Below are 24,786 nucleotides of genomic sequence, written 5' to 3'. Positions count from 1 at the left end.
AGTGCAGAATTGCATAGAATACTAGAATGGTTCTGGGTGGAAGAAACCTTAAAGCTTATCTTTTTTCATGTCCTGCAGGGCAGGGACACCTTCCACTATCCCAGGCTTCTCCAAGCCCTGTCCAACCTGGCCTTGGACACTCCATGGATGGGGCAGCCACAGCTTCTCTGGGCACCCTGTGCCAGGGCCTCCCCACCCTCACAGGGAACAATTCCTTCCTAAATGATTGTGTTCAGCCTCCAAGGTGGCTGCAATTGTGTTGGTTGTGACTTTGGTTACTCGTATCTCATAATTAAAATTACATTTCATTGCCTTCTGCAGTTTATTCAGCGGCATCTCTTCATGTGTAATAACCAGTGTTTGTAGAGATGATGTAACAGCTGGGTCACACAAGTGAATATGCCTGAGAATATTATGATTATAGTGTCAGTACTGTTTTCAAAATTGAATATTAATAACTAAAGCAAGTAAAAGGAAACCTAGAAGATATTTTTAAGTTTAGCCTCTTGGTTTTTTTTAGATCTTTTTTTCTTGAAATCCTGGTTTTAAATCAAACTTTTCCAGTTCTACCTCTGTTCAAGCAGAAAATGCTGTCAAAGCAAAAGCCTAAAATGAGACGTGTTTTGCTGTTCTAAACTAAAGCCAGGTAAAATTTGAAAGATTCAATTTCCCATGCTGTTAGCAATCCTTACTAAGAACAGACACCTTTGTCAAATTTAAAATATAAACAGGTTTTACTAAAATTGAGGTAATTTTGCTGTATTTCTTTTGAAATCCCAGTCACTTCCCCTAAATGTATGTAATTTACATTTCTCTAGGGCAGTCTAGCACTAGGGAGGTGATACTCAGTGTCTTCGGAACTTGGAATCTGCTGCAAACTGGGGAGTCCTTCTCTGTTAGGAAAAGGCTTCTTTTGGTCCCTTCTTGTGGAATTCAGTATTAATTTCAGTGCAGGACAGTCTGTTTTGCAAAGTCTTCACCTCTGGAGCTTATTCATTCCTTGACCTCTGGGTTAGTGCCATTAAGCAAAGGTGATTCTTAGAACACAGGTTGCTTAATGCCTATCCACTGAGAAGGGTGTAGGGATAGTGGCCTTTAATTTTTGACCTTCATTGTAGACTGTGGTCCTAATCCTTTCATTGCAAAATTGTTAAAAAGTGTATATGGCAGTTGGCAAAAAATCTTAATGTTCCAGTAAATGCAAAAGCCATAAATTCAGCTGCTGACCTTTTCCATCCAGGTCACATGTGACACCTACTGGAGTTTGTCAGGCTGGGTGGAATTTATGGAGCTCATATAGGTATCAGCTGCGAAGGCTGAACTTTCATGAAATGTCTTTCAAAGGCACTTCCAAAACCCTTGTAAAAAGTCAGTATGGCTTTTTTCTTTTTTAAGGGTATACATTCTGCACACATTTTATAAGGTCTCATCGTGCCACCTCTGCAAATCTTCAGCACTCAGGAAACTTCAGCTCTTAAATTATTACTCTTCACAAAACAGAGAAATCAGGCCAGGCATGTAATTATTGTGATTACCAACTTCCAGCAGCCCCTTCCCAAGCCTGGCTCTCTGTGCACTCCTTTCTTTCTGGTGTGCAGCCTCCTCCTGCCCCTCTCTGGGATCGATGGTATCGATGGCGTATTGTCAGTCAGAGAAATGGGATTTGATAGTGCCCTCAAGCAGTTGCAAAAGGAGGGAAGGAATACAAAACCCACCCAGGTCCCCACCGGCAGCGTGAGATCAATGCTCTCAATAATACGTTTGCCGCCACGTAGCGCCCTAACTGTCGCAATTAATAATGTAGAAGGAGCTGATTAACTTAAGTAAAGTGCTCTCCACTGTGTAAACACATAAAGATCTATAGGGCCAAAGAGGAAAGAACGAACAAAACGTCATTTTTATATTTTATGTGGACACATTCTTGCTTTCTATTCTGCTCTTGTAACAATTACTGTACTAGCCACTCTGACAGAGTCAATAAATTGATCGTGGACCTGATGCAGCAGCGAGCAGACTAATCCAATACGGCATTATCTGCCATGGAGGCTGGGGTGGGCAGTGGTGGCCAGGAAATCAGCCAAGCCGGCCAACAGCAGCAAGAGGCTCATAGCTATAACCTTGCCCTAGACTGGCTTGATTTGTGTGTGTGAACATAGGGATGGAGCAGTGCTCTGCCCATGCTGCACCCTCAAAGCCCTTTCAAGACTCCAGTTGGCCACAGGACCCCGTGGTTCAGCAGGGATCAGCCCCTAAACAGGACCCTGTGGCTCAGGGAGGTTCAGCTCCACTTTCATTTTCTCATGTTGGCAGCCATGAATTTGAACACCTGATGACTTTCTCCCCCACCACGCCGAACTTTCTCCCCTCAACTGCGCCCACCACAACACAGCAAGAACTGCTGCCTGTCTGCTGAAAAACAAATCTGGGAGTCCCCTCCCATGCCCCCTGACCTGTGAACACAGGGAATGTCACATTTTGTCATCTTAAATGGCCACTTGGGTCTGGTACTATGTCTCTGACAGTGGTTGCAGTCCTCTTGGGAGGAAGCTGCAAGAATCCCTACAAAGGAGATGGACCAAAATGATTTGGCCTGAGGGGAAATGTCTTCCCAGCCCCATGCAGTAAGTTGTAGGCCTTGTAAATCCATGTTAGCAGGGAATATGAGATTGAAAAAATAAAAATAAAAGAAAGTTTCCTGCTGAATGGAAAAAAGAAAACTGTTTTTTGGCAGAAGTTCTTCAAGAAGGAGAACATAGGCCATTGTTATTATGAAGACTTTTCAATGAAAACACAGAAAATCATTGCCTTTTAGAGTAATTGTTTAGCTAAAGAAAGGTTACACAGCTTGTAGAGAATTTAGTAAGAAATTAAATCTCTCCAGCTCATTCATCATATTTCTGCATTTGCCAACTCTTCCCACCAGGCCCACACTTACTTCTTCCCTTTCTTCTCCCCCACTGTGGAATAAGTAATGGCCATAAAACCCACAGAAAGGCAGCCTTGCGCACAGGCTTCCTGGTTATTGTGAGGAGGGGGAAAACTCAATAAGTTTAATTGCTTAGTTTGGGAAATTCGTCTATGTCCATTGTAAATAATTCTATGCTGAATCTACTGGAAATAGGATGCTGAGTGCTGGTTTCCAAAAAAGAGTCTGAACTGTTCACCAGAGCCTATGAGGAGGAGGAAGAAAAAGCCCAGGAATAAGGATCTCCCCTGCTGAGGACTAACCCAGGCATTTTGGGACTGATTTGGCTCCAGCCCACTTTGAAGATGCAGCTAGATGATGGTATTGGGAAGTTTTCTGCGAATCTTTACCTTTATAGTGCAATATGTGCTTTTCTTTTTGAGGTGTGCTGTTCTCAGCTCTTTCTAAGAACTGACCTGAGAGTGGAATTCCATAGTCCTGCTCTGTGCAAGTTAAGTGGGCTCTGTGCCCTGAGCTGAACGGGAGGGAAGGGGAGTGACCCTCATTTCTGGTCACCTTTGTGAACCTTGATAGAGTCTGGCACTGCATTTTCTCTCCACACTCTCTCTAGACTCATTTCAGAGCCTCCCTCAAGTTCAAAATGGTATCGCTATGTCCTGGGTGGAAGAAGAAACATAGCACCAACATTCAGGTCATGTGTCAGTACCCTGATGCCACTGGTCCAACAGCAAAACACTTTTTGGACAGAGATCAAAACTTTGAGTGATCATAAGAGGGGTCAGGCCTCCAGGTGTTGGAGTAGAGCAGCCCTCATTTCCCTTTGCCAATATGGGAGCAGAGTGATCCCTCTAACTTCAGCACCTCTAGAAAGTAGCAGTCCCACACCCCAAAACTGTATTTTTATATCTGATCTATGCAAATTTCTCTTCTCTACACACTAGAGATGTTACTCTTTCGTGGAAATGGTGTTCTGAACCTCCCACTACATTTGCTGGACTGGACAAGAGAAAGAAAAGGAGCAGTCAAGTCTCTGCTTAAAAGTGCTTTACAGCTGAAATTGGACACATGTACTGGCTTAGGGAGGTTAGTGTATGGAATATGGAATTCTTAGGGGGCTGATTCAAACAAATGCTTCCAAATTGGTGTTCTTCATCTCCATTCACAGTCAGACACAAGCAGTACGTCCAGTCTCGAGGATGAGTGTTCTGATCCTGAGGAGGGACAGTCCCCTGAGCAACAAGTAGCTCTGACCTGGCTTATAAATAGTTCTGCTCAGAACCCCCAGAATAAAAGGCCTGGTGTTGTTCCTGAAGCCTCTCATGTTCTCTGCCATGTCCCCCACACCCCTCGAGGTGTCCCTGCCCTGCCCCACGTGCGGCGCGAGGCCGTGGCTCAGCACAGTGCCATGAAACGCTGCCCTACCCCTGGCTCCTCAGGGCCAGCAGGTCCTGCCTGTCTGACCAGTGCCATTCCTGGGCTCTGGGAAACGGGAGGAAGGCAGCAGGGTGTGGAGGCAGAAAGGCCAGGCAGCCCATGGTGCTCATTAATAAAGCACACGGCCACGAGCTGTGCCGGGCTCAGCGTCCCCTTGGGAGGGGGCAAAGGGCACAGCACAGTGGCAGCGAGTGGCAGGGATGGAAAATCCCTGTGAAGCCAGGCACACGTTTGATTTGTCCAGAGGAAAATGTGTGCACTGGTTTCTTTCTTCCATAGGGTGGCAATGGAACCTGGGCACAGAGCAGCTCTGTGGTTTCAGCTGCGGGAGCGAAGCGCTGGAGGAGCTGCATCAGCTTCCCAGTCAAGGTGCTGACTTTGATCTATGGATCCTATACGCTTTTGGGGCCTGCCACCTACGGGGCTGCTTCCCTGCCTCCCCTCCTCTAGCCTGCAGAGGGGCATCACCTGCACCACACTCCTCAGATTCCAGTGTCTGGGCAGCAGCGCCTGGCTGTTCTCACAGAAGGACCCTCTACTCTGGAATTTGCCTCCCCCCCGGTCTGACAGAGCTCACATCTGCTATCCTACAGGACACAGCATCCAGCTCATTTTTTTTTTCTCGTGCCCTTTGTTTTAAAGTGCTGCCAGTGAAAAACTGCAGGTTGCAGTTTGCTCTCTAAAAGGCTTGCGGGGAAGCAAAACAGGCTTTGCCTTGTCTCTGGGAAAGAAAGTAATTGTACAATTAGGTTTGTGTATGCACCTGAGGCACATGGTGGGTTTTTTTTTAGAAATAAATAAAAGCCCAAAAAGAGAAAGCTACAAAGATACCACTGTCTAATTTGGGAAAGGCGGAGAGCGGGAGCAGATCTAAAGGAGTTAGCTAAACTTCAGTGATTTCCCCCTAAGTTACTATTGCTCTTTTAAAGAATGTATTTCACAGGGTGCATTTTTGTACCTGGTCCTTATAAAGCTGTTCTGCTGAGCTTGCTGTTTTTCATACCTGTTATTTTGCTGCCTAGATAAGCTTGTTTGACTTTTGGGGTTTTTCTTAAGACTTTATTTCAGTGTTCTAGGCAGGTTACAGGCCTTTTGTTTCAGTTGCTTTGTGTTATAAAGGATGAGCTCTAGACAGAGCTCTCTTGTAGTTGGGTGGCTCTAGGGCCCCACCAGGGAAAGTGTAAAAACACAAGACCTTTGCTTATTACCCAGGATCTGACTGTGCTTGGGCACTGTGCAAAGGCAGAACCAGGAAGAGCTTCTACTTCTGTTCTTCTAGAAATAAGTTTTATCTTTTCCTACAGAAAGGCAAGGGAATAAATATTTGGGTTTGTGCTTAACTAAGTTTTAGCAACTACCTGGGATGGATCTGATATAAAGTGTGTTTACATTAGAGAGGGATTTTTCCTGAAAGAGCTGGTCAGGGCTACAGGATTCACTTTCTCATAGGGTAAAGTGGTTGATTCTCTGCCTGGGTGCCTGCAGTGGGAGGCAGTTTCTGTTCCCTGCATCCTCATAACCTCCCTGTGCAGGGCACATGGGCCACTGGCAGGTAGGAGCGATTAGATGGAGCAGGCATGTGTTTCTCAGGAGCTGTTTTTAGCACTCCAAGTACAATTTCCAGGAAGATGCAGGCTAAGTAGGTGGCAAACAGGACTCAGCCTAGTAAACAATGTTTAGTGTGAAGTGGAGCTGCAGCACTCTGAGTACAGCACGCTGATCCCTAAAGGAATTTTGTACCCTAGAGCAAAGCCAGGGCATTAGAGAGCAGCAAACAGCTTTTGGAGTGGTGAGTGGCAAGCCCTGGTCACAGGCTGCTGGTTTAGCATTCCCAGCTGCATGCACTCCCAGCCCATAGCCTGTGTTTCACTATTAATTTTAGGATAAAAACACCCCAAAATCCAGATCCCTTTATTCACCTTGTTGCTATGGACAGGCTCGTCCCTAATTAATGTGATGGGACTTTCCCATCCCTCTACCACTCTCCGTATTACAAGTCCTTGGCAATATGAGAGACGTATCTATTACTTAGTCATGAGGTGTCCAGACCAACTTGCTTTTGAAACCAGAGTCCCTGTACCCCAGGCATCCTGTATTTCTGATTTGCATATGGAAAAGGCAGTTAAAAAGCTGATGCCCCCATATTGCTTGCGAGTCAAGTAGCAAAAGTAAATGATTTATCAAGCAAAGGTTACAACACCTGTGCCTTTTTGTCAACATATACAGGGGATGCCAAGTCAAGTGTTGCTTCTAATAGCGCAAACAGAAATTTAGATTCAAATAACCCCCCAGACAGGACAATTGTGCAGTGAGTGGAGTGGCAGAGTGATGGATGGTGTAAGCAGAGGATGGAGAAACAAATGAACTGAAAAGTTTGGAAACTGCTAAAACCAGGCAAAGCCAACAGCCCTTTGGGGGCTTTTGTTACTGAATCAGAACTACTGACTTAAAGCCGTTTAATTCCCCATCTCTTCTGTCATGGAGTGGTCATCCTGTTACAACCTTTGTTGACACAGGAAGATGGCTTTTTTATAAATATTATATAAATTCTATAAAATTCCTTTAAGGGGTTATATTTGACACAACATGACATAAATCAGAACATAGTGCTCATGGAAACGGCTACTGATAATTTTTCTAATACCGAGTAAGAAAGGTGTGTACACGGTTTGGTTGTTTAGAAGCAGCCTGGGACAGAATGATCCTTGCCCCAGCCCAGTCATGCTGTTGTACATTTGCCTGGGATTTTATTCCAATGTTCTGTGAATGCCCATGTATGGGAACCTGCTCCTGTGCACAGACTCATTTCTGCAGCATCTGAAGACTAATGATGATGATGTCCAATGTTGCACCAAGCAAATATCAGAGCCACCAAAAAGCTGACGAAAATACTTTCATATGAGTTGTAGCTGGACCATAATTTTAAAAAAGCAGATGTTCAGATACAGCCTTCATTTTTATTTTGTTGTTCCAGCAGTAAAGAGTCGCTTAGTCCTTATATTTAAGCTTAACTTCCAGAAGCTCAGAGTGTTCCCTGCTTCCTCTTGTCTCAGGGAGCTGTGTCCCTGGCAGGTAGTGGTCCTCAGGACCTGTATCTTAGCCTGACTCTGAATGTATTATAAAGATCCTGATGGAAAGGAGCCACCCCAGCTGCTTTTTATAACACAGTCCTATGTGCTTTTTTACATTTTCATTTTGAAAATATCCTAAGTGGTCGTTCTATACACTAATGCTCTGCAAAAAGAGCACAAAAGCCTGTCTTTGTTTAGAGGAATGCTACATAAATCCCAAATCATTGCAGTTAGCACTTTTACCTCACTTCTCTGACTCAAAGCACAGTCATCTTCAGAGTTCTTTCATGAATAAGTAGTGAGTTTGCTGATAAATTATATATTTAGTATCAAGTGGGTTGTGGTGGTGTAATGATGTATAGAAGCAGGGAGATGCAGCTGGAGTCAGACTGGAAGTCAGTCTCCTTGCCCACTGCAGCATGTTAGACTTTAATTGAAAGCTGTGCTTGAGTATTGTTTTTCACTGTACAGCATTGTTATTCACTACACTGCATTACAGAGGAGCACTTAAAGTAACGCTAGAGCACTTTAAAATGATTTAAGTCATAAATAAGGAGGATAAAAGTTTACAGTCAACAAACTTATCTGGGAAACTTAGGCTGCAGGATGCAAGTAAGTTTTAAATATTTCTGGAGACTTAATACTGTTGTGTCTTACTACATAATCAATTTACCAACTAGGAGTTTTTCAAGTCTTCTGGAAAAGGTAAGTAGCATTCTCTAAAGGGTTTCAGGTTTCCTGAGCTATGAAGGAAAAGACCAAGTGCTTAAGGACTTTAGCAGCGCACCTTAACATTCCTGTTTCCTGATTTCAGCGTATTTCTGTGTATTCCAGTTGCTTCCAAAACAACTGGAGAAATATGATTTAAATGTGAAGGTGCACGAACACTTGTCGCACACATGAACCCAATAAAGAACAAGGCTGGAAAAGTAGGGTGCAGGCTGAGTTTTGTTAAGGCATGAAAATACCCCCCCCAGAATCTGATGGGTTAAACCCCTCTCTGCATTGCTGTTGTACTTTCTGTGACCCTATTTAATGCAGAGAAGGTTTGAGATTCGATATAGTTTAACCTGTGCTGTGCACAGAGCTATAAACTAAAGCCCCTAACAAATTGTACACAAAGAACAGACAGCAAAAAACCACGTTGTGCTCACAGGCAGCTGCTTGCAGCCCTGTAAACTGAAAATCTTTGGGAATGAGTGACCTGTGTTTCAGTGACACTGGAGGTGCTGAAGCCATCACAACGAGGAGTCTGTCTTCATGCACCTACTGTGGCTTGTGACAGCCATTAATCTGCACACTAATTATTCAGAAGCCTATAAACCATTTGAAAGAACTTACAAGAGCTAAGGGTAGTAATGCCCAGTTTGCTAGTTATTTGAATTATTACTTTTTAGTCATTGCAACCAGCTCAAAACAAAATCACAAATATTTTGTGCAGTTGACCTTTAAAAGAATTGCAACGTAGTCAAGCAATCACTTCAAACTATAAACTACAGTTGTCCTAAAGCACTAACTCTGCTCACTTTTTTATACCTTCCCCCCCATGATAACGTGGTATTAAGCCCAGACTCAATTTTTTCAACATCTGGCTCAAATTAGCTGCTAACAAAACTGCCAACAACTATTTTCTTAATCGACCCTGGGAATTTGATACAGCTTGGAAAAAGCACATTTAAATCTCGTCCTTCTCCTAAAGAAACACAAATGTTTACTTGAGCTTCTGATTTGACCATAGCAGGACCATGAATTCAGCCAACCCAGCTTTATAGGCCTGCCTCAACTGGACTTTTTTCTCTCTGTGTAAGGAAACAGATGTGCTCACAATTACAAAATCTCCTGCTCGCTCAAAGCCCACCATGCAAATGACCAACCAGGAATTTGAGTATTTTTTTACATGGAAGTCACTGGAGCAGTCTCCTGTTGTGTCTGGTGGGGGACCACAGGGCACTGTTACCTGATGAGTCTCTCTGAGCTCCTTTTGCGTATCACAGACTGGTTGGGGTTGGGAGAGACCTTAAAGCTCATCTTGTTTCATGGGCAGGGACACCTTCCACTATCCCAGGTTGGTCCAAGCCCCGTCCAGCCTGGCCTTGGACACTGCCAGGGATCCAGGGGCAGCCACAACTTCTCTGGGCACCCTGTGCCAGGGCCTCCCCACCCTCTCAGGGAAGGATTTCTCCCTACCATCTAATCTAAACACACCTAATGCAGTGCCTGGGGAGCAGGTTGGAGCCAAAGCCTTTGAAACCCCGGCCCTAGAGCAAACAACTGCGCGCTGGGAGCCAACACCTTAGAAAGCGAGAGAGGCCCTTCCAGTTACGAAAGCAGCGTTATTACCACACAAGCCCAAAAAAAAAAAAACAAACCACAACAGACAAACAAACTGCAAGTGACATTTCACTGTAGTTACTGAGACCATGTGGGTGAAGTGACAGCGGCAGTGCAGCTGCTCCGCAGGGACACGTTAGAGGACACTGGAGGAGGAGAAGAAGAGGCTGCAGGCAAACAGAGAAGTCGAAAGCGGCCCACCTGAGTCTGTTGAGGGATATTTACAAAGCTTGGATCCCGTGGTCCAACACTGACGAATCGGTTTGCGGGGGAGGTGCTGGGTGTCGAGTAGGCTGTGAAGGGAAGGGACACATGCGTTGAGGAAGCGGCACTAGATTGCACACGAACAACACCAAAACACACTGTCTCAGAGCCACCTAAGCAGATGTTTAACACAGAAATGTGCAAACGTTTTAGAGAGCGAGAGTTTGGTTTGAGACACTGGAAAGGTTTGGGCTTAATGGTGGGGGTATCAACAAGTAGGGGACTGGGCTGCTGGGAGAGGGGACAGCCACAACGTGGGCGCAGGGGAGGGTGTGCAGCTCTCCAGCCTGAAGGAGAACCATTGCAGGCCTTTCCATGATGGGCTGGAACAGGAGATTCCTGCAGGTCCTGACTGTTTTCACTGGAATGTCTGGTATCTCTATTTTTAACAGAGTTTTGTATAGCAATACCGAAGTGCTCATTAACAGATTCAGACCCTTTATTTCATGCTAATCCAGCATTCTCTCTGGATATAAAGTTTTGGTTTTCATACTGCTGTGGTCTGCACTCTAAAATGTTCACTTGATGTGTTTGACAAACTAGGAAGATCCTTTCGGTAAAAAATTAATGGGTTGCAGTTTCACTGGGGTGGTAAGTGCAATCAGTCTGAAGGCTGAAGCTGCCTTTAAAAACTGGAGTGGCTCCCATAAATGTAAAGCTATTAAATGCAATGCAAGCCAAGAACCCAGATTACTTCCAAACTTGAAGTACTTTAATGATTTTATTGTTGCATTATATTCTCCACTGCAACTGTCCACAATGCCACGTACTTCCACATCCAAAAGCTTTCAATGCATTTTTAGTCTTCTTCTCATTTTAAAACCCTCACACAACCTTCTCCCTTCCTCAGTTTTTTGCATGTTTACATCTAATTTCAAATAACCTACATAGATGCCTTAATACAAAGAGGGCTCCTGTCTATTTTGAATATATTTGTGGGAATGCATTCTGTTGAATAAAATCCCCAGACAACCTAACTATCCAATGAAGAGACAAAAAAACAATAGTAAAAGGAAAGTCACTTGCCAAATTCCAGTCAGGCTAAATATAATGTTGAGGCCTCGACGTTACAGAAGAGTAGAGGGAGTTAAGAGGCAGAGAAGACACTGAGTTGGCTGTGTGGAGGAAACCCTGTTGCCTTTCTGAAGGCAAATGTTTGGTGAAGAGGTATTACACTGGAGAAAACATTAAGACTGTGCCAAATCAGAACAATGCTCCACCTTAGCCATTGTCACCTCTCTTAGAAGCTATAAGCAAATGCAACCAAAACAGGTCACATACTTACTTTCTCCTATTCTTTCCCAGCTCTGATTATTTCCAGCTCAGGGACTTCCTGTAGTTAAGGCCCTGGAGGGATTTCTCACTGATGAATGCCCAATCTGCACTTGGACCCATGTGGATGTTCTGCATCCCACGAAGCCCTTGGGTGAGGAGTTCCCAAGTCTAGGAACATGCAGGACCACATCCTTCCCTTCCCTCTCTGCCCAAGTCTCACAAACATCTTGTGAAGCCTCTTAGTTCTTACAGTTTCATCAGAAAACTTCCCTTTCTCAAGATTCCCTGAAATCACCCCAGGAACTGCGTATCTTCATTTCCTGCTGATATGAGGGGAGATAAGGCACTCCTGGATTTTAACAAGGAATTTTTCCCACTTGTTTCTGGTGAGGTGATCTTTCCTCTCCAAGAAGCTAACACATGCAAAAATCATGCAAGGAACACTTCTCCTTCACAGAGTCTTAAAGGAATTTAAGTACACTAATTCGTCTTCCTGAGATAGTTTTGCAAATTGTGGTGAATATTACAAACAGGTACACTGGGTGTCACTCGTACCTGCAAATCAAGGAAGAAATTAACTGAGCAGATCTGGTGAGATGTTCTCCTCACCTTTTTACCATGTTAATTTGGTTAATAATTCAGAGAATCCACACATTTGCAAAGGACATTTCCCTGTTGCTAGTGCCATGTATTAAGATTCTTCTGTGCTGTTCTTGTGGAGGGTTTTTTTTTAACTAACTAATGAACTAATGTTGTGCAAGACTAAGAATTCCTTCTGCAGTGGGGAAAATTAACTTAGAGCTCAAAAATCAAACATCTGTTGTTTGGTTCTCCTGGTCTACTTTTAAGGAAGCAGATTGAGTGGAGAGGCCATTTAATCCCTTAGAGCAGGTAAGTTCCACCCAGAAGGGAAGGAACTCAAGATCTTGTTTACAGTTCCCAGTTGGCAGATACTTTTGCTGTGATATTTGGTAGAAAATCAAAGGGGAACCAGCAGAATGCTGACTTAAATGGCTTCTCTGTTCAAACAAAAATTCGAAAGCATTTGAAAAGTGTGCAATATGCACAGAAGTCCCCTCAAAGCTCGCTGGGTGAGTTGCTATGTATACCTTCCTTCCGCTCCAAACGATGTTTAACTTGCTTTCTGAAAATACTCGGATGTCAGCTTGGTATTTCCTTCAGGTCATATAACTGCCTTGCTGGAGCCAAGGGGGGAAGAGCACCAAAATGACAAATATGCAGAGGATTTACACTGGACTCTCCCAAGGTGCTGTTCCCTCTTTGCTGTAAAATGTCCCGGGATGTTTGCGGATTGTTAGGGGCCATTTTGGCTCAGAATATTAAGCTGATGTGGAACACACATTCCCCTGTTAGGGGGAAATTTGTTTCAGTAAAAGAGAGAAGTACTAAGTGTTGCTTAGACCGTGATCAACTTCCAGCTGCATCTTACTGTCTTCAGATAAATACCCTTGTTTGACATGGAAGTGGGATCCTGGAAGTCTGATCCCTAGACTTCGCTCCAAAATTAGGATGGGGCAAACTGTCTCACTGGATAAAGTTGGGTCACATTGTATTATAGCATACATATAAGCTAAGCTTATGCTGGGGTCTTCAAACTCCAGTCTGGGAAAAGCCAAAGCATGGAAAGGAACAAGGAACAGCAGCCAGGTCTCTTAGGCAGATCTTCTCCAGATCTTATCAGCTTTGCTCCATGGGAATTGCACAGACCTACTCGAGGTTACATCAGCTGATAGCTGTCCCGTTGGGCATGAACAGAAACAGCTTCCTGCCCAGCCTGCTCTTTCTGCTACTGGGATTCACTAAGGATTGTCTGCAACATCATAGCCCACAGCCAAGGAAATGAATGTGATGCCACAAATTTGGTATGATGCTTCACTTCAGGAACAAGCAAAACAGGGGCTGGCAGAGAAAGAACATTTGCTCACACAGACAGCTTTGATATTCAGCCAAAATGGCAAGAAATTGTATGAAAGACAAGACAAACAAACAGTTTTGGGGATGCTCTGTGTTTTAAAGTTGCCTGCAGTAGGGAAATGTTACTTTTAAATATACTTTCCTGAAATAATTGCTATTAAGAGCAGGAGTGTGTAATTTATCATAGTTCTGGATTAAGAGGATAAACTTCTGTTTGGGAAAGATGATTTGGGTGAGTGATGACCTAATGTACCTCTTGGTCTCCCTTTTACAGACCAAGATGACAGATGTGTTTGATGTGAAGAGTTGTCCTGTTTCTCACGCCATAGCAAGAGGATTAACTGGAAGAATGTGGTGCAGTAGAACGATTCCTACTGCAGTGCATTCTGCAGCTGAGAATCTGAGCAGGAACTGCAAATTTTAGCAAATTGAATGATAGAATCAACCCTCTTTTTTATGGATGGGGAAAGGAGCGAACAGAAAGCTCAAACTTGCCCAGAAGATGCTCAGTCAATGCATAGCAGAGGAAGGGAGAGAAAGCCAATCTGATTGCAGGATCACGGAAATGTTTAGGTTGGAAAAGACCTTTAAGATCATTGAGTCCAACTCCTACCCCAGCACTGCCAAGGCCACTACTAACCCATGTCCCCGGGTGTCACATCCACATGGCTTTTAAATCCCTCCAGGGATGGGGACTCCACCACTGCCCCTGCTCCAGTGCTTGACCACTATTTCTGTGAAGAAATTTTTACCAATATCCAACCTAAACCTCCCCTGGTGTGACTTTGGGCCGTTCCCTCTCCTCCTGTCCCTGTTCCCTGCGAGCAGAGCCCGACCCCCCCGGCTGCCCCCTCCTGTCAGGGAGTTGTGCAGAGCCACAAGGTCCCCCCTGAGCCTCCTCTGCTCCAGGATGAGCCCCTTTCCCAGCTCCCTCAGCTGCTCCTTGGTGCTCCAGACCCTTCCCAGCTCCATTCCCTTCCCTGGACATGCTCCAGAGCACTTCAATGTTTTTCTGCTGGATTCGAGGTGTGGCCTCAGCAGTGCCCAGCACAGGGGACAGTCACAGTCCTGGTCCTGAGGCCACACCAGTGCTGATCTAGGCCAGGTGACATTGGCCTTCTTGGCCACCTGGGCATACCTGGGCTCATGTTCAGCTGCTGCTGACCAGCATCCTCAAGTCCTTTTCCATCTTTCCAACCCCTCTGTCCCAAGCCTGGAGAGTTCCATGGGGTTGTTGTAACCCAAGGGCAGGAGCTGACACTTGGCTTTATGAATCCTGTACTACAGCCACAAGATCATTCTTCTCATCCTGACACAAAGGCCATTTAACAAGAAAGCTCCTTTGTTGAAAGGGACATTAACCAGTAATGAGTTCGTTAAAGTTGTTAAGAGTTGTGAATCTCAGAAAATAACACTTTGTTTAAAAAAGCTGTTTAAAAGTCAGGGTGTACACGATGGCAGTATCTTAGACTTTGCTCTGGAATGATTCAATTATGATAGTGATAAAGCCAACTAGAACGTAGTGGAGGTGGTGTTTGCTTTGGGCAGTGAGATATTAAACCCCAAAACTGCCAAGTTCAAGAAAATATTGTGTTATGCTTGTAATGGGTTACCAACCAAAGAAAATCAAGAAGAGATCTGAGATAAGATAATGTTGGGACTGCTTCTGATATCAAAGATGTGTTCTATTGAAAAAGCTTTCTGTGGAGGAAAAATGAACCTCCCCAAACCTTGTGAATCCCATTTCCATTGTGTCATCTGACTGAGGAAAATGCTGGCTTTCCAAAGGGATAGGATTCGCAGCTGAAATTGTCAGCTCCCAGAGCATGCCTGGCCACCCAGTAGCAGCAAATCTCCAGTGTGCATCTCCAGGGGCTCTTCCTTCCTTGGACAGCACTAATGTTCATGTTTTGGTTAATGTCACAGCTGGAGAGTTTCACTATTGCTCTGAGAGTCATTAACCACCTTGTTGTGATTTTTAGCTCTCGTTCCCAGGAGGCCATGCTGTATTGAACAGCTGCTCCTGGCTCCTGCACCCCTCAGGAGGGCCATATTCCAATTTTTGGTTGGGCCGTGACTGCATTTTGTTTCTGCTGAGGGCTTTCTCCTAGACCAAAAAAGGGAAGGAGAACGCAGCAAATGCCAATCCCTTTCACACCATTTCCTTGAGGGGAGGGGGTTCATTCTCTTCCACATGGCTAAGGAGACAGTCTGGCCAAAATTTAGCATCGCTCTTGCCTTTGTTGCATAAGTGACTTTCCAATATCCTCAAGCTCTGCAGGGCAGTCAGCCATAGCCCGGCGACACTCCCAGAACCGGTGCGCTCCAGCAGCTCGTAACCATGGAAAACACCTTTTTGTGCGGCTTTTATGGAACTCTGGTGAATCTGCACTCGCTATTTGAAGGCTAATATTTAGTTAAGGAAAAAACAAACACGGAGGGAAATGGAGGGTTGGTCCTGATTGACACACTGAATGGAGCCCAGTGGGTCCTCCTGACAAACCCTGGCCGCGACGCCTGAAACTTCAGTTTGCTTTGCTCTTTATGTAGCCAATACTTCCACTGGCTTTGGTTTATATGTCATACTTTTTCTTAGAAAATATTTCCTATAATCTACTTTTCTGTAAAATTTGTCCCTAAATTAAATTATATGCTTCTTTACAACTCGAGTCACTGTTATTCAAACCCCTCACCAAAAGGAAGATGCGTGCCTGAGTACGTACAGAACTATATGTTTAGACATCAGCGTGGCTAATTAACAAACAGTAATTATTTTCCTAATCTTTTGTTTAAATACCATTAACTGGCTGCTCTTGAGAAAACCTCCATTCCCAATTAATGTGGCAGCTGTCTGCTGAACACAGAGCCCAGTGACCAGCCCCAAGCTGACACCGATGGATGTCCTGCTCCCTTCAGAGGAGAAATGCCCATTTTTCTGCCAGCTGAGAATACGGCCAGACACACTCTGAGCTTGTTTACACAATCACAGTATCATAAAAATTAAGATTACTGCTAAAATGTTGTTGGGAATCTTTTTCTTTTTGACACCAGACACTGCCAGTAAACTGAGTCACAACCGTAATGACAAGTACACACTGACCTAGTTTTGTTTTTCCTGGTTCTGAAGACAAGGAAATAGTAAGGCATTGCTGACTGTGTTCAGTGATAACTATGACTAAACATTAACCTTTTAGATCCCACCGCTGAATCTTATTGATAGGACTTGAAAGTCCCCTCAAAAAGTTCTGATAGCACCAGTGCTGGTCTAAGGTCAGAAAGAGGAGCGGAGGGGACGGAATGAATCAACTTCTTCACTCAACAAAAATCTGCTGATCAATTCGTGAAGTCCTGATTCGAGAACATCGCGTTCACAATCTTACCAGACTGTCTCATACTAAAACCCATTTCAATTTCCAAGCGAGCCAGAGCATCTTGCTGAGTTTGCAGTTGATGCACTATCGTGTAGCAGAAGGCAATGAAAACCTCTGAGGAACTACCAGATTTTAAAAATGCCCCCTGGAACCTGTGCAAGTCTCCTGAACAGTATATAAAGCTTTAAAAACCTAGGCTTCACTTGGTCTGAAGAGTGAGTACCTCTTTGCACATCAAGCAGTGGTTGCATATAGCATTTAAATAATAAGCTTGAAAAGCACACAAAGGGATTTGCTCTTTCGATTAGATTGATTTTTGTTTGTGGATGTTATTTGGACTCCCTTCACTGTGGAACAAGTCCCCTACAGTTGCCATTAAAGCACTGAAAGCTTCCCTTTTGTTTTTAAATGTCAGTTTGAGCATAGCTTCATTAAATCATTTCACAATTAACTCCCTGTACGTCCAGACTTTTTTTAAAGCATCGGACACAGCTGAATTGCATTTGTTTCCCAGAAGAGTGACTCCAAAGTGGTATCCCCAAGTGTGTATCCAGGAATTCATATATTTGACTTGTGGCTACACAAAATGCATATGGGAGCCGCGTGGGTGGTGGGAGAGGATTAGAGCTCTCTCCCTGGCCCTAAGACATACCAAAACTTCTTGCCTAAAATCCAAGGCATAAGGGAAAGATGTCTGGGTTAATCTAGGCAGATTTATTCCCAAAAGAACGATAATTGAAGTAACCTGGAAAGGTTGTGAGTTTAGCCCAGTGTGATGAGCAGCTGTGTTTTCAAGGAGATTGCCTGACTTCCATGTGGGGTCTATCCTCTAAAGCCTGACTTGAGATACCAGCTTATCACAGAACCATGGAATGGTCTGGGTTGCAAGGGACCTTGAAGATCACCCAGTCCCAGCCCCTCTGCCATGGGCAGGGACACCTTCCACTAGATCAGGTTGCTCAGAGCCCCATCCAGCCTGGCCTTGAACACTTCCAGGGATGGGATGTCCTCCTGAGTCCTCCTGGCAGCAAACAAGATCCCAAAGGTCCAAGCTCTGTGTCACAGCTGAGCCACCGGCCTCGATTTCCCACACACGTGGCTATGTGAAATAGCAACCAAGTCAAAAATAAAACTACAACCTTAAGCTAAGGCTTTCCCTGCTAACACAGGAGCAGCTCAGAATTTTGTCCATCATGGAGAGCAGAGAGCTCTCCCGCTTCCCAAGATGAGTCCAGTCCTCATCCCTGCACAGCCGAGTGCCGGCGGTGCCGGTAGCCCTTGGATCCCGCTGCGTCTATACTTACTTGGAGAAGTGGGAGAGGTGGCCCCTCCTTCTGTTGATGTGGTTGGAGGTTTTGTGTCTGGCACTGGCAGAGGCACAGGCCTAGCCATTGGTGGCGGAGGTGGTGGTGGCAACATTGGGGTAGGAAGGAATGGATTGTGCACCTTGCCTTGGCTGCTACCATTGGGCTGCCGAAAAACAAGCAAACAGACAAAAATTATACTAAAAATCAGCTATTAGGAACCTCCAGTAACAACAATCTAGTTGAAAACGATGTGCAATACATTTACAATTACTTGAGAGGTGGCAAAGAAATTTGCTGGCTCAAATTCTCCATGGACTTCAAGAAACTGTCTCAAACTCTGTGAACCTCGTGAAACTACGGAAATTCTGGCTTTTAAACACTTGTCCTATGAGCAGCTTGTCTGAACTGTCCTGGATTAAATCCTACTCCTCTTTACATTTCCGGCAGCATTAAGCCATGCTCAGTGAGAGGTGAAGCAGTGTTTTTGACCCCTAAAAGCCTCCAGTTTCGTGCCTCTGTTATACCCTCAGGATATCAGTGCCTAGGACTTGAGTGTAAATTTCTTAAAGATACTGCTCATTAAGAGAAAAAACAAGCGTTTTTGGTGGTCTTAAAAATCATGCTGATATCTTATTACAGGAAAATGAATGAGTGTATATTAAAATAACTGCTCTCCCACATCCCTTTTGAGTTAGCAATAGTGTAGCTCTTGGTTTAGCTGCCATTAGGATCATCTGGAGAAATGAGTGAACTTAGAACAGCTTCATTTTTACACACTGAGAGAAAAAACCACCCTCCCTTCAGTCTGGGATGTGGTCAGTCACAGGCTGAAGGGGATCAGCTATATGAGTGTGGTCTTTCAATTAATCACCAGAAAAATGTGTCCATAAGTAAAAGTGTTTTCAAGTATCACAAAAACAGGAATCAGGCTTAGAAAAACATGCCAACCCTCCCTCCAGCTTATTAAGTTTGCATTTTAAATGTAACCCAGCCTGGACACTTGAAAACCATACAGCTAGATGCCAAATACCATTATAAAGAGAAAGTAGGACAGGCTGTGAATCAGGTGTTCCTTTTAGTGACAAAAATGATGAGATCATTTTCGACAGCACTCTACAAATTGATCTCACTGCAGTTCTTCTGGCACTGAACATTGCCTTTTCCATTGATGATAAAAGCTCAGCTTTAAACACAGATCCATATTCTAAGTACTGCTAAAGAAAATAATATTTTAATTCCTGTTAGGGTTTCCATTAGCCTGAATTGCTGGGGACAAAATACTCATCCTGGCAAAACACTTGGGACTTTATTTTCATTTCACCTGCTTTGGCACTGACAAAGGGCCTTAAAGTCGTGGAGGTGCAAATCACACTTGTGCTAGAGCAAAAATGGTTCAGGGGATAAATAAGACTCAAGTTCATCTGCATTTAACTTTACAGCACTCCCATAGACTTCAAAGACTGCAGTTACTAGAGTTTGCAGCAAGAAGCAATCCTTCAGGGATATTTGTTTTTCCAACATCCAGCACCTTTAATAAACTAATATATTAGTGACATCTCTCAAACACTATCTTGTCTCCCAATTAGGTCCCTTTCCTGCCAAGAAGACCCCCGCTGCCTGTTCATTGTGAGTGTGCTAACAGTTCATAATGCTGAATGGTTTGGGATAAATTAAGCAAATGAATACTCAAGGAAAAAGAAAAGCACTGTATTGATTTGTTGTCTAGACATAAATGTATCTGCTAACATATTGCAGACATTATTCAAAGCCAGGACTGGCTGGAATAAGTAGAGTCAGTTTTTCTGCTGGGGAAAGGAAAACACTGGGAACAATACAGCTTATTAAATAAGTGTAATAAATTGGATTCTAATAATTAAACTAATTCTCATTAACACTTTCAGCCCTATGTATGTCAGGAGAGAAGCAGTAATTTTGCGAGTTATTACTTCATTGGCTGGAAAAAGTTACATGCATTACATTTCATGAAATATTCAGAGCATTATTTTAGATTTGATTTACATAAAATTTATAATTTCTGTATTCGTCCAGAATGCTATTTCAATAATAGCAAGATGATTCACTTTATTTGATTAAAAAAAAAAAGAAAATGGTTATTTGAAGCTTTGGAACTCTGCTTAATTTTTCATAGAGATAAGGGGAAAAGATAACTGCTTACAGAAATAACAAACCATAATAAACTGTACTTTTAACATCTTGAGTTCAAGTACTGGTCAACTTGATCTAAAGTGCTATAAGGCAGTATTTTTTTTTTTTAATGAACTTAGCTGATCTGAAACATCTGTTTCTCACCCTCCCTTTTCCTGCTCCTCCCCCCCCCCCACTCTCCCCTGAACTTCAAAAATAATTAATAAAAATTATTCTGCCTTTGTATTTTGTTAACCCTGGTTCCACAAGGGTTACAACACATGCAGCAAAGTCGTTTGTGGGGGGACCCAGCAGGTCACTGAAGCACCAGCTTCTCTGACAGTTTAAGCTACTTTCACCACAATGTGGTTGAGCGGTTTTTTGGGGAGGTCTCTTGTTGTTTTTTAAAATACTTTTGCAGCACAGCATTATTATTTTTCTGTTTTCCTCCCTTCCAGCAGCTATCCCAGGTGTGCTCCTGCAGGCGACATGCTGTTAAAATAACCCCGTCAATAACCCCGTGGTTAATTTTTACATAGGACAAACACTTCTGAAGAAAGAAAAACGGCTTCCTTACATTTAGGAACCCCACCTGTCCAGCCTGCTGACCAGCGTCGGGGCAGACAAGTTGGACAAACTCTTTCAGAGTCTCCTGAGGATGATAGCGGATTGCTGGGTGTGAGAAGTATGGCCCAGGCTGTTGAATAATGGGTGATGTTGGAAAATGAAGAGTCGATGGTGTTGCATGTGGACTTGCTATAGGAAAGAAAACAAAGACGTTATATAGAGTTTTGCCTCTGGAAAATAAAACAGTTTAAATCTATTGTAGTTTTAAGTATCTTTTTTTTTTTTGGTTTGGTTTGAAATGTACAGTATTGTTTATACATCAACTAATATATTAGACCACATTGTGTCCTACACTCACTTCATCTAGATCCTGGAAGCAAACAGAGCCAGACATTTTGAAGGATTTTCTGTGTTTTTAGTGGACACGTATAAAGGAATCAGCAGTCCTTTGTGAGAGTGAAAACTATTCATGACCTGAAGAGCAGCCCTCATCAATCAGGCAATAAAAAAATGTATTTGGGAGATTAGGGTTGATTTAATTGACATTTCATGTGACTTGGATTTGCACACACGAATCCATTTTACATTGTAGTATAAACGGTCGATAATTTAAAAACGGTCTAACGCTTCTTGTTGTTGGGGATTTTTTCTTCCATCTCACTTCAGGAACATTTATTTTAAGTAACGTGTTTTCATTTAATGAACATGCACAAAGTGGCGAGATCGTTTGGAAAATTACATTTACACTTCTCCTGAATAACGCTGGGCTCAAATCTTCAGCAAGCCCCCAGCTCACGCTCAGGGATGAAGTTTAATTTGGTGAATTTATGGGCCAACAAGCCAGCTGGAAAATGTACTCCAGAGAAGGTGCAGAGGTGTGATGTACACAAGCCCACTGGCAATGACCGATTTTACCCTCAGCTGATTTCAGCAGAACTACAAGTGCAGCTGCAGAGCCTTTTGCTCTCCTACATATGTGACACCTTTGCCCAGTTCCTCGGCCTTCAAAATATATTGGGTTGGACTCTTGTCACCCAACAGAGCTTTCCACTGTTAGCTGTCACCACGAGGTAGCACCTGCTGTCACTTACAGTGCCATGAATTCTCCCCTCTGAAATGAGGATTCACTCTTCCTTCAGAATGACCAATTAATCTGGTTGCACACAAGCTCATCTGTAAATCATTGTTTATTTCTCACCAAAGAGTCGGTGTTGCTCCCTTGGCATGTTACCCTAGGAATCTTTCAGGGGTGTCCATGTGCAAAGATTGTGCTTGTACACTGCATATGACCAGTCAGATAAAGGCTATAGAAAGGAGGAAATATCCCACAGAAACTCAGGTGTTGGCTTTGAAGTAATTTAAATACACAAGAGGGGGGGAAAAAAAAAAGCCTTTGGCACTTTTGGAAAAATTGGAGAGATGCAGGAAAGTTAACTAAAATCAAACACAAATGAGCAAACATTCATTTCATGATGAATGTTATGAAAAACCTTCAGTTAAATAAAAGCTAAAATCTGCTTCTTACTCTTGTTCATTGCCAGTTTAATAATATGACACTTTATTAATAATTTTTTTCTTAAGCATTATTAAACCATTAGCAAACTCAAAAGCTTGAAGATATGGGTAAAATGTGAGCTCAGAGACAGTAGCAAGGAAACTACTGCATTTTCCTGTAAGCATTCACTGAGGGTTGGCTAGGCAGCTCTTCTATACACGTCCTTTTCCACCACAGGATAGGAATTACTGCTCCAATACCACCACCAAAAAGAGCTGCACTCGTGCCAGGGGTGCTGGTATGGGATGGATGTGAAACCCCTGCCCTTGCCTTGAAAAGCTCCCCTATACCCATGTTAACCCCCCAATTCTGCTCACATTAATAGTGTTGAAAATATTCCCAACAGAAGTAGAAACATCCAAGGTAGAGATAATGGAGATTCCCTTCAGTAACTGTGGGGGATCACCATGGAGCCAATTACTAGAATGGACAGAGGACTAAACAGTGTCCAAGGAGCCACCTCACCCCAAAATAATCCCCTGCCTTTGACTGGTGCTGCTCTGAGGTTGACACCTCCATTCTACACACACACCTTCAGTCAGGTAGATCCCAGCCAGCATTTTGATGACTACAAAGTTTTATTAGCCTACAGTATTTCTGTCTTCTTCCTTTCTTCGTATCTCCTTTTGTAGTTCCCCCTTTCCTTGTGTGCCAGATGGAATATGAGGGATGAAGATAAAAGTGAGAAATGGACATTTATGTGACAAACATCTAATAAAGTAAGAAATAAATTGGAATTTCTAAAATATTTTTTTAAAATTTCCTTTTAGTATCAGCTCTTTTACTACTACCTGAAACTGTTATGCAATTGCACCGTCCTTCGTATGCATCTGGGAACCAACTCATTTCTATTCTTCTGCTGGGTGAAAAGGAGTTTGAAATGCATTTCAAACAAGAAGGAATAAAGAATTGTATCCAGGGAACATGTGGGAGTTCAAAACTTGTCCTGAGACAACACTGTGTTTAGCTTTTCCAAAGTATAGCTCTTCATTTAATAATTTGATTTGCTCCGTGGAAGACGAAAGAAATATTCACTGGCATGTAAGGAGTGAGCCTTTCTCTGCTGCCTTGACCTCCTCAGCATGTCAGGGTAGAAAACAAAGTGGAGAGTGTGTGTCAGGGATCTTCCCAAAGAGAGAGAGAGAGAGAGAGAGAAGGAAAACGAATGCAGAAATGTTCAACAATAATTCAGCAAGGCAAAGTGCTGTAAGGAGAAAGTGGCTCCTCTTAGGAGTCTTGGCCAACTCCTCAGCTCATCTCCAAGGGCTTCCTGCTGATCAGGGAAGGACTGGGGGAGGGAAACAAGACCAGACTGGCATCATTCCTCGGCCTGTGCCATACACTGACGTGAAGGGGTCATTTTCTTCTCAGCATAAGAAGTAACGAGTGCAATAAGGATCTCCAAAGGTTTGTTTTTGCAGTCTCTGACTAGGAAATAGCAGATTTCTCAAGTGCCAAAAGAAAGGGCTCTTTGATAAGAGGAAAAAACCCACTACTATTAAACTGATCAACATTACAAATGTGCCTGCCTGATACTAGAGAGAGGGAATTAAATGTTAAAGTCTAAAATCTGCTGGCCCAGACACAGACCATTACTCTGATAGCTGTGTTGTGGTCAGCAACTCTGGTGAGTGCAAAACTGGCCACTCCAACAAGTTCTGAGCGCAGAACACAACCGTGTTTCCAAATATAGGGGCCCTCACAAGCACTTTTAATCAGTTAAAGCACAAGAGGTAATGAAGCAGGTTGTTATTTTCCCTGTTTGCCTCTAAAAAGGCCAAGGGCCCTTTCAGTCATGATTTTCAGACTTAATAAAAATGATAAAGTCTTTAATTCCTAAACCCACACCTACAGTGATGGAAATTACCCTGTGTAAGAGAAGAGGCTCTTATTACTTCTGATGGGATATTACAAGCCTCAATCAGTGATTGTAAATTCTTTGAGATCTTCAAATGGAAGATAAAATAGGTCTTTGTCTATTATTTATTTACTTATTGACTTATTATTTATGTATCCCTAAGCAGCTCCATCCTGCCAAACCATATTTCTCCTGGCGTCTTTCAGCCTGTGACATTTATATTTTATTATTGACCTCAGTAAATGACATAAAATATGACTTCTACAACCTATGAAAAGATGTGTACTCAAGAGCAGAACTTCATTTCTACCTGCTGTAGGTATGGAGGAGTTGGACTCTCTGGCATTATGAAATCTGTTATTTTGTGCGGGGGTTGGAGGCAGGAGTTATCCTTCCATCTCAAGGCAAGCATAAATATTTCAAAGTACACATGATTCTAATTCCATTGAAGCTCGTCTGAAACATCCCAGACTTTTTATTGAAAATGAGATGATAATGTATGGTGGCCTGCAACAGATATACCAGTATTTTAAAACTACTGCTATAGGGCCAAGTAATTATGCAGTACAGCTGTTGCGTGCTACACTGGATTCCTCAGTGTTTTATGAGCTCGTGGTGCTGTGCAGCACAGAAGCCAGAGGATTTTTCAGAATGCTGAATTCAAACTTCTGATTATGCAGGTCTGTCTTGCCTTTTCCCTTCTTGATTTGGAGTAGCCAATAACAAAGTAAGTCACCAATAAGATAA

General features: G+C 43.3%; 1 protein-coding gene across 18 annotated transcripts in view; it reads right to left on the bottom strand.

Moving 5' to 3' along the window:
- Nucleotides 1-24,786, bottom strand: part of NFIA (nuclear factor I A) — a 350,608-nt gene that overhangs the window by 19,904 nt on the left and 305,918 nt on the right. For 12 of the 18 annotated variants that reach the window (XM_048313300.1, XM_048313297.1, XM_048313293.1 and 9 more), the window contains 3 exons: nucleotides 20,637-20,815; nucleotides 17,912-18,077; nucleotides 9,964-10,055 (listed from right to left, as the gene is read on the bottom strand). In XM_048313300.1, the coding sequence (XP_048169257.1) occupies nucleotides 9,964-10,055; nucleotides 17,912-18,077; nucleotides 20,637-20,815 (437 nt within the window). Of the gene's footprint in view, nucleotides 1-9,818; nucleotides 10,056-17,911; nucleotides 18,078-20,636; nucleotides 20,816-24,786 lie in introns of those variants that run through there. The other 6 variants (XM_048313295.1, XM_048313305.1, XM_048313310.1 and 3 more) reach the window with 3 other exon arrangements.

The sequence above is a fragment of the Corvus hawaiiensis genome, chromosome 9 (assembly GCF_020740725.1).
Source record: "Corvus hawaiiensis isolate bCorHaw1 chromosome 9, bCorHaw1.pri.cur, whole genome shotgun sequence".
In the NCBI taxonomy this organism is placed as follows: Eukaryota; Metazoa; Chordata; class Aves; order Passeriformes; family Corvidae; genus Corvus; species Corvus hawaiiensis.
The sequence above is the reverse complement of the archived record's forward strand: the minus strand, read 5'-3'. Positions and strand labels throughout refer to the sequence as shown.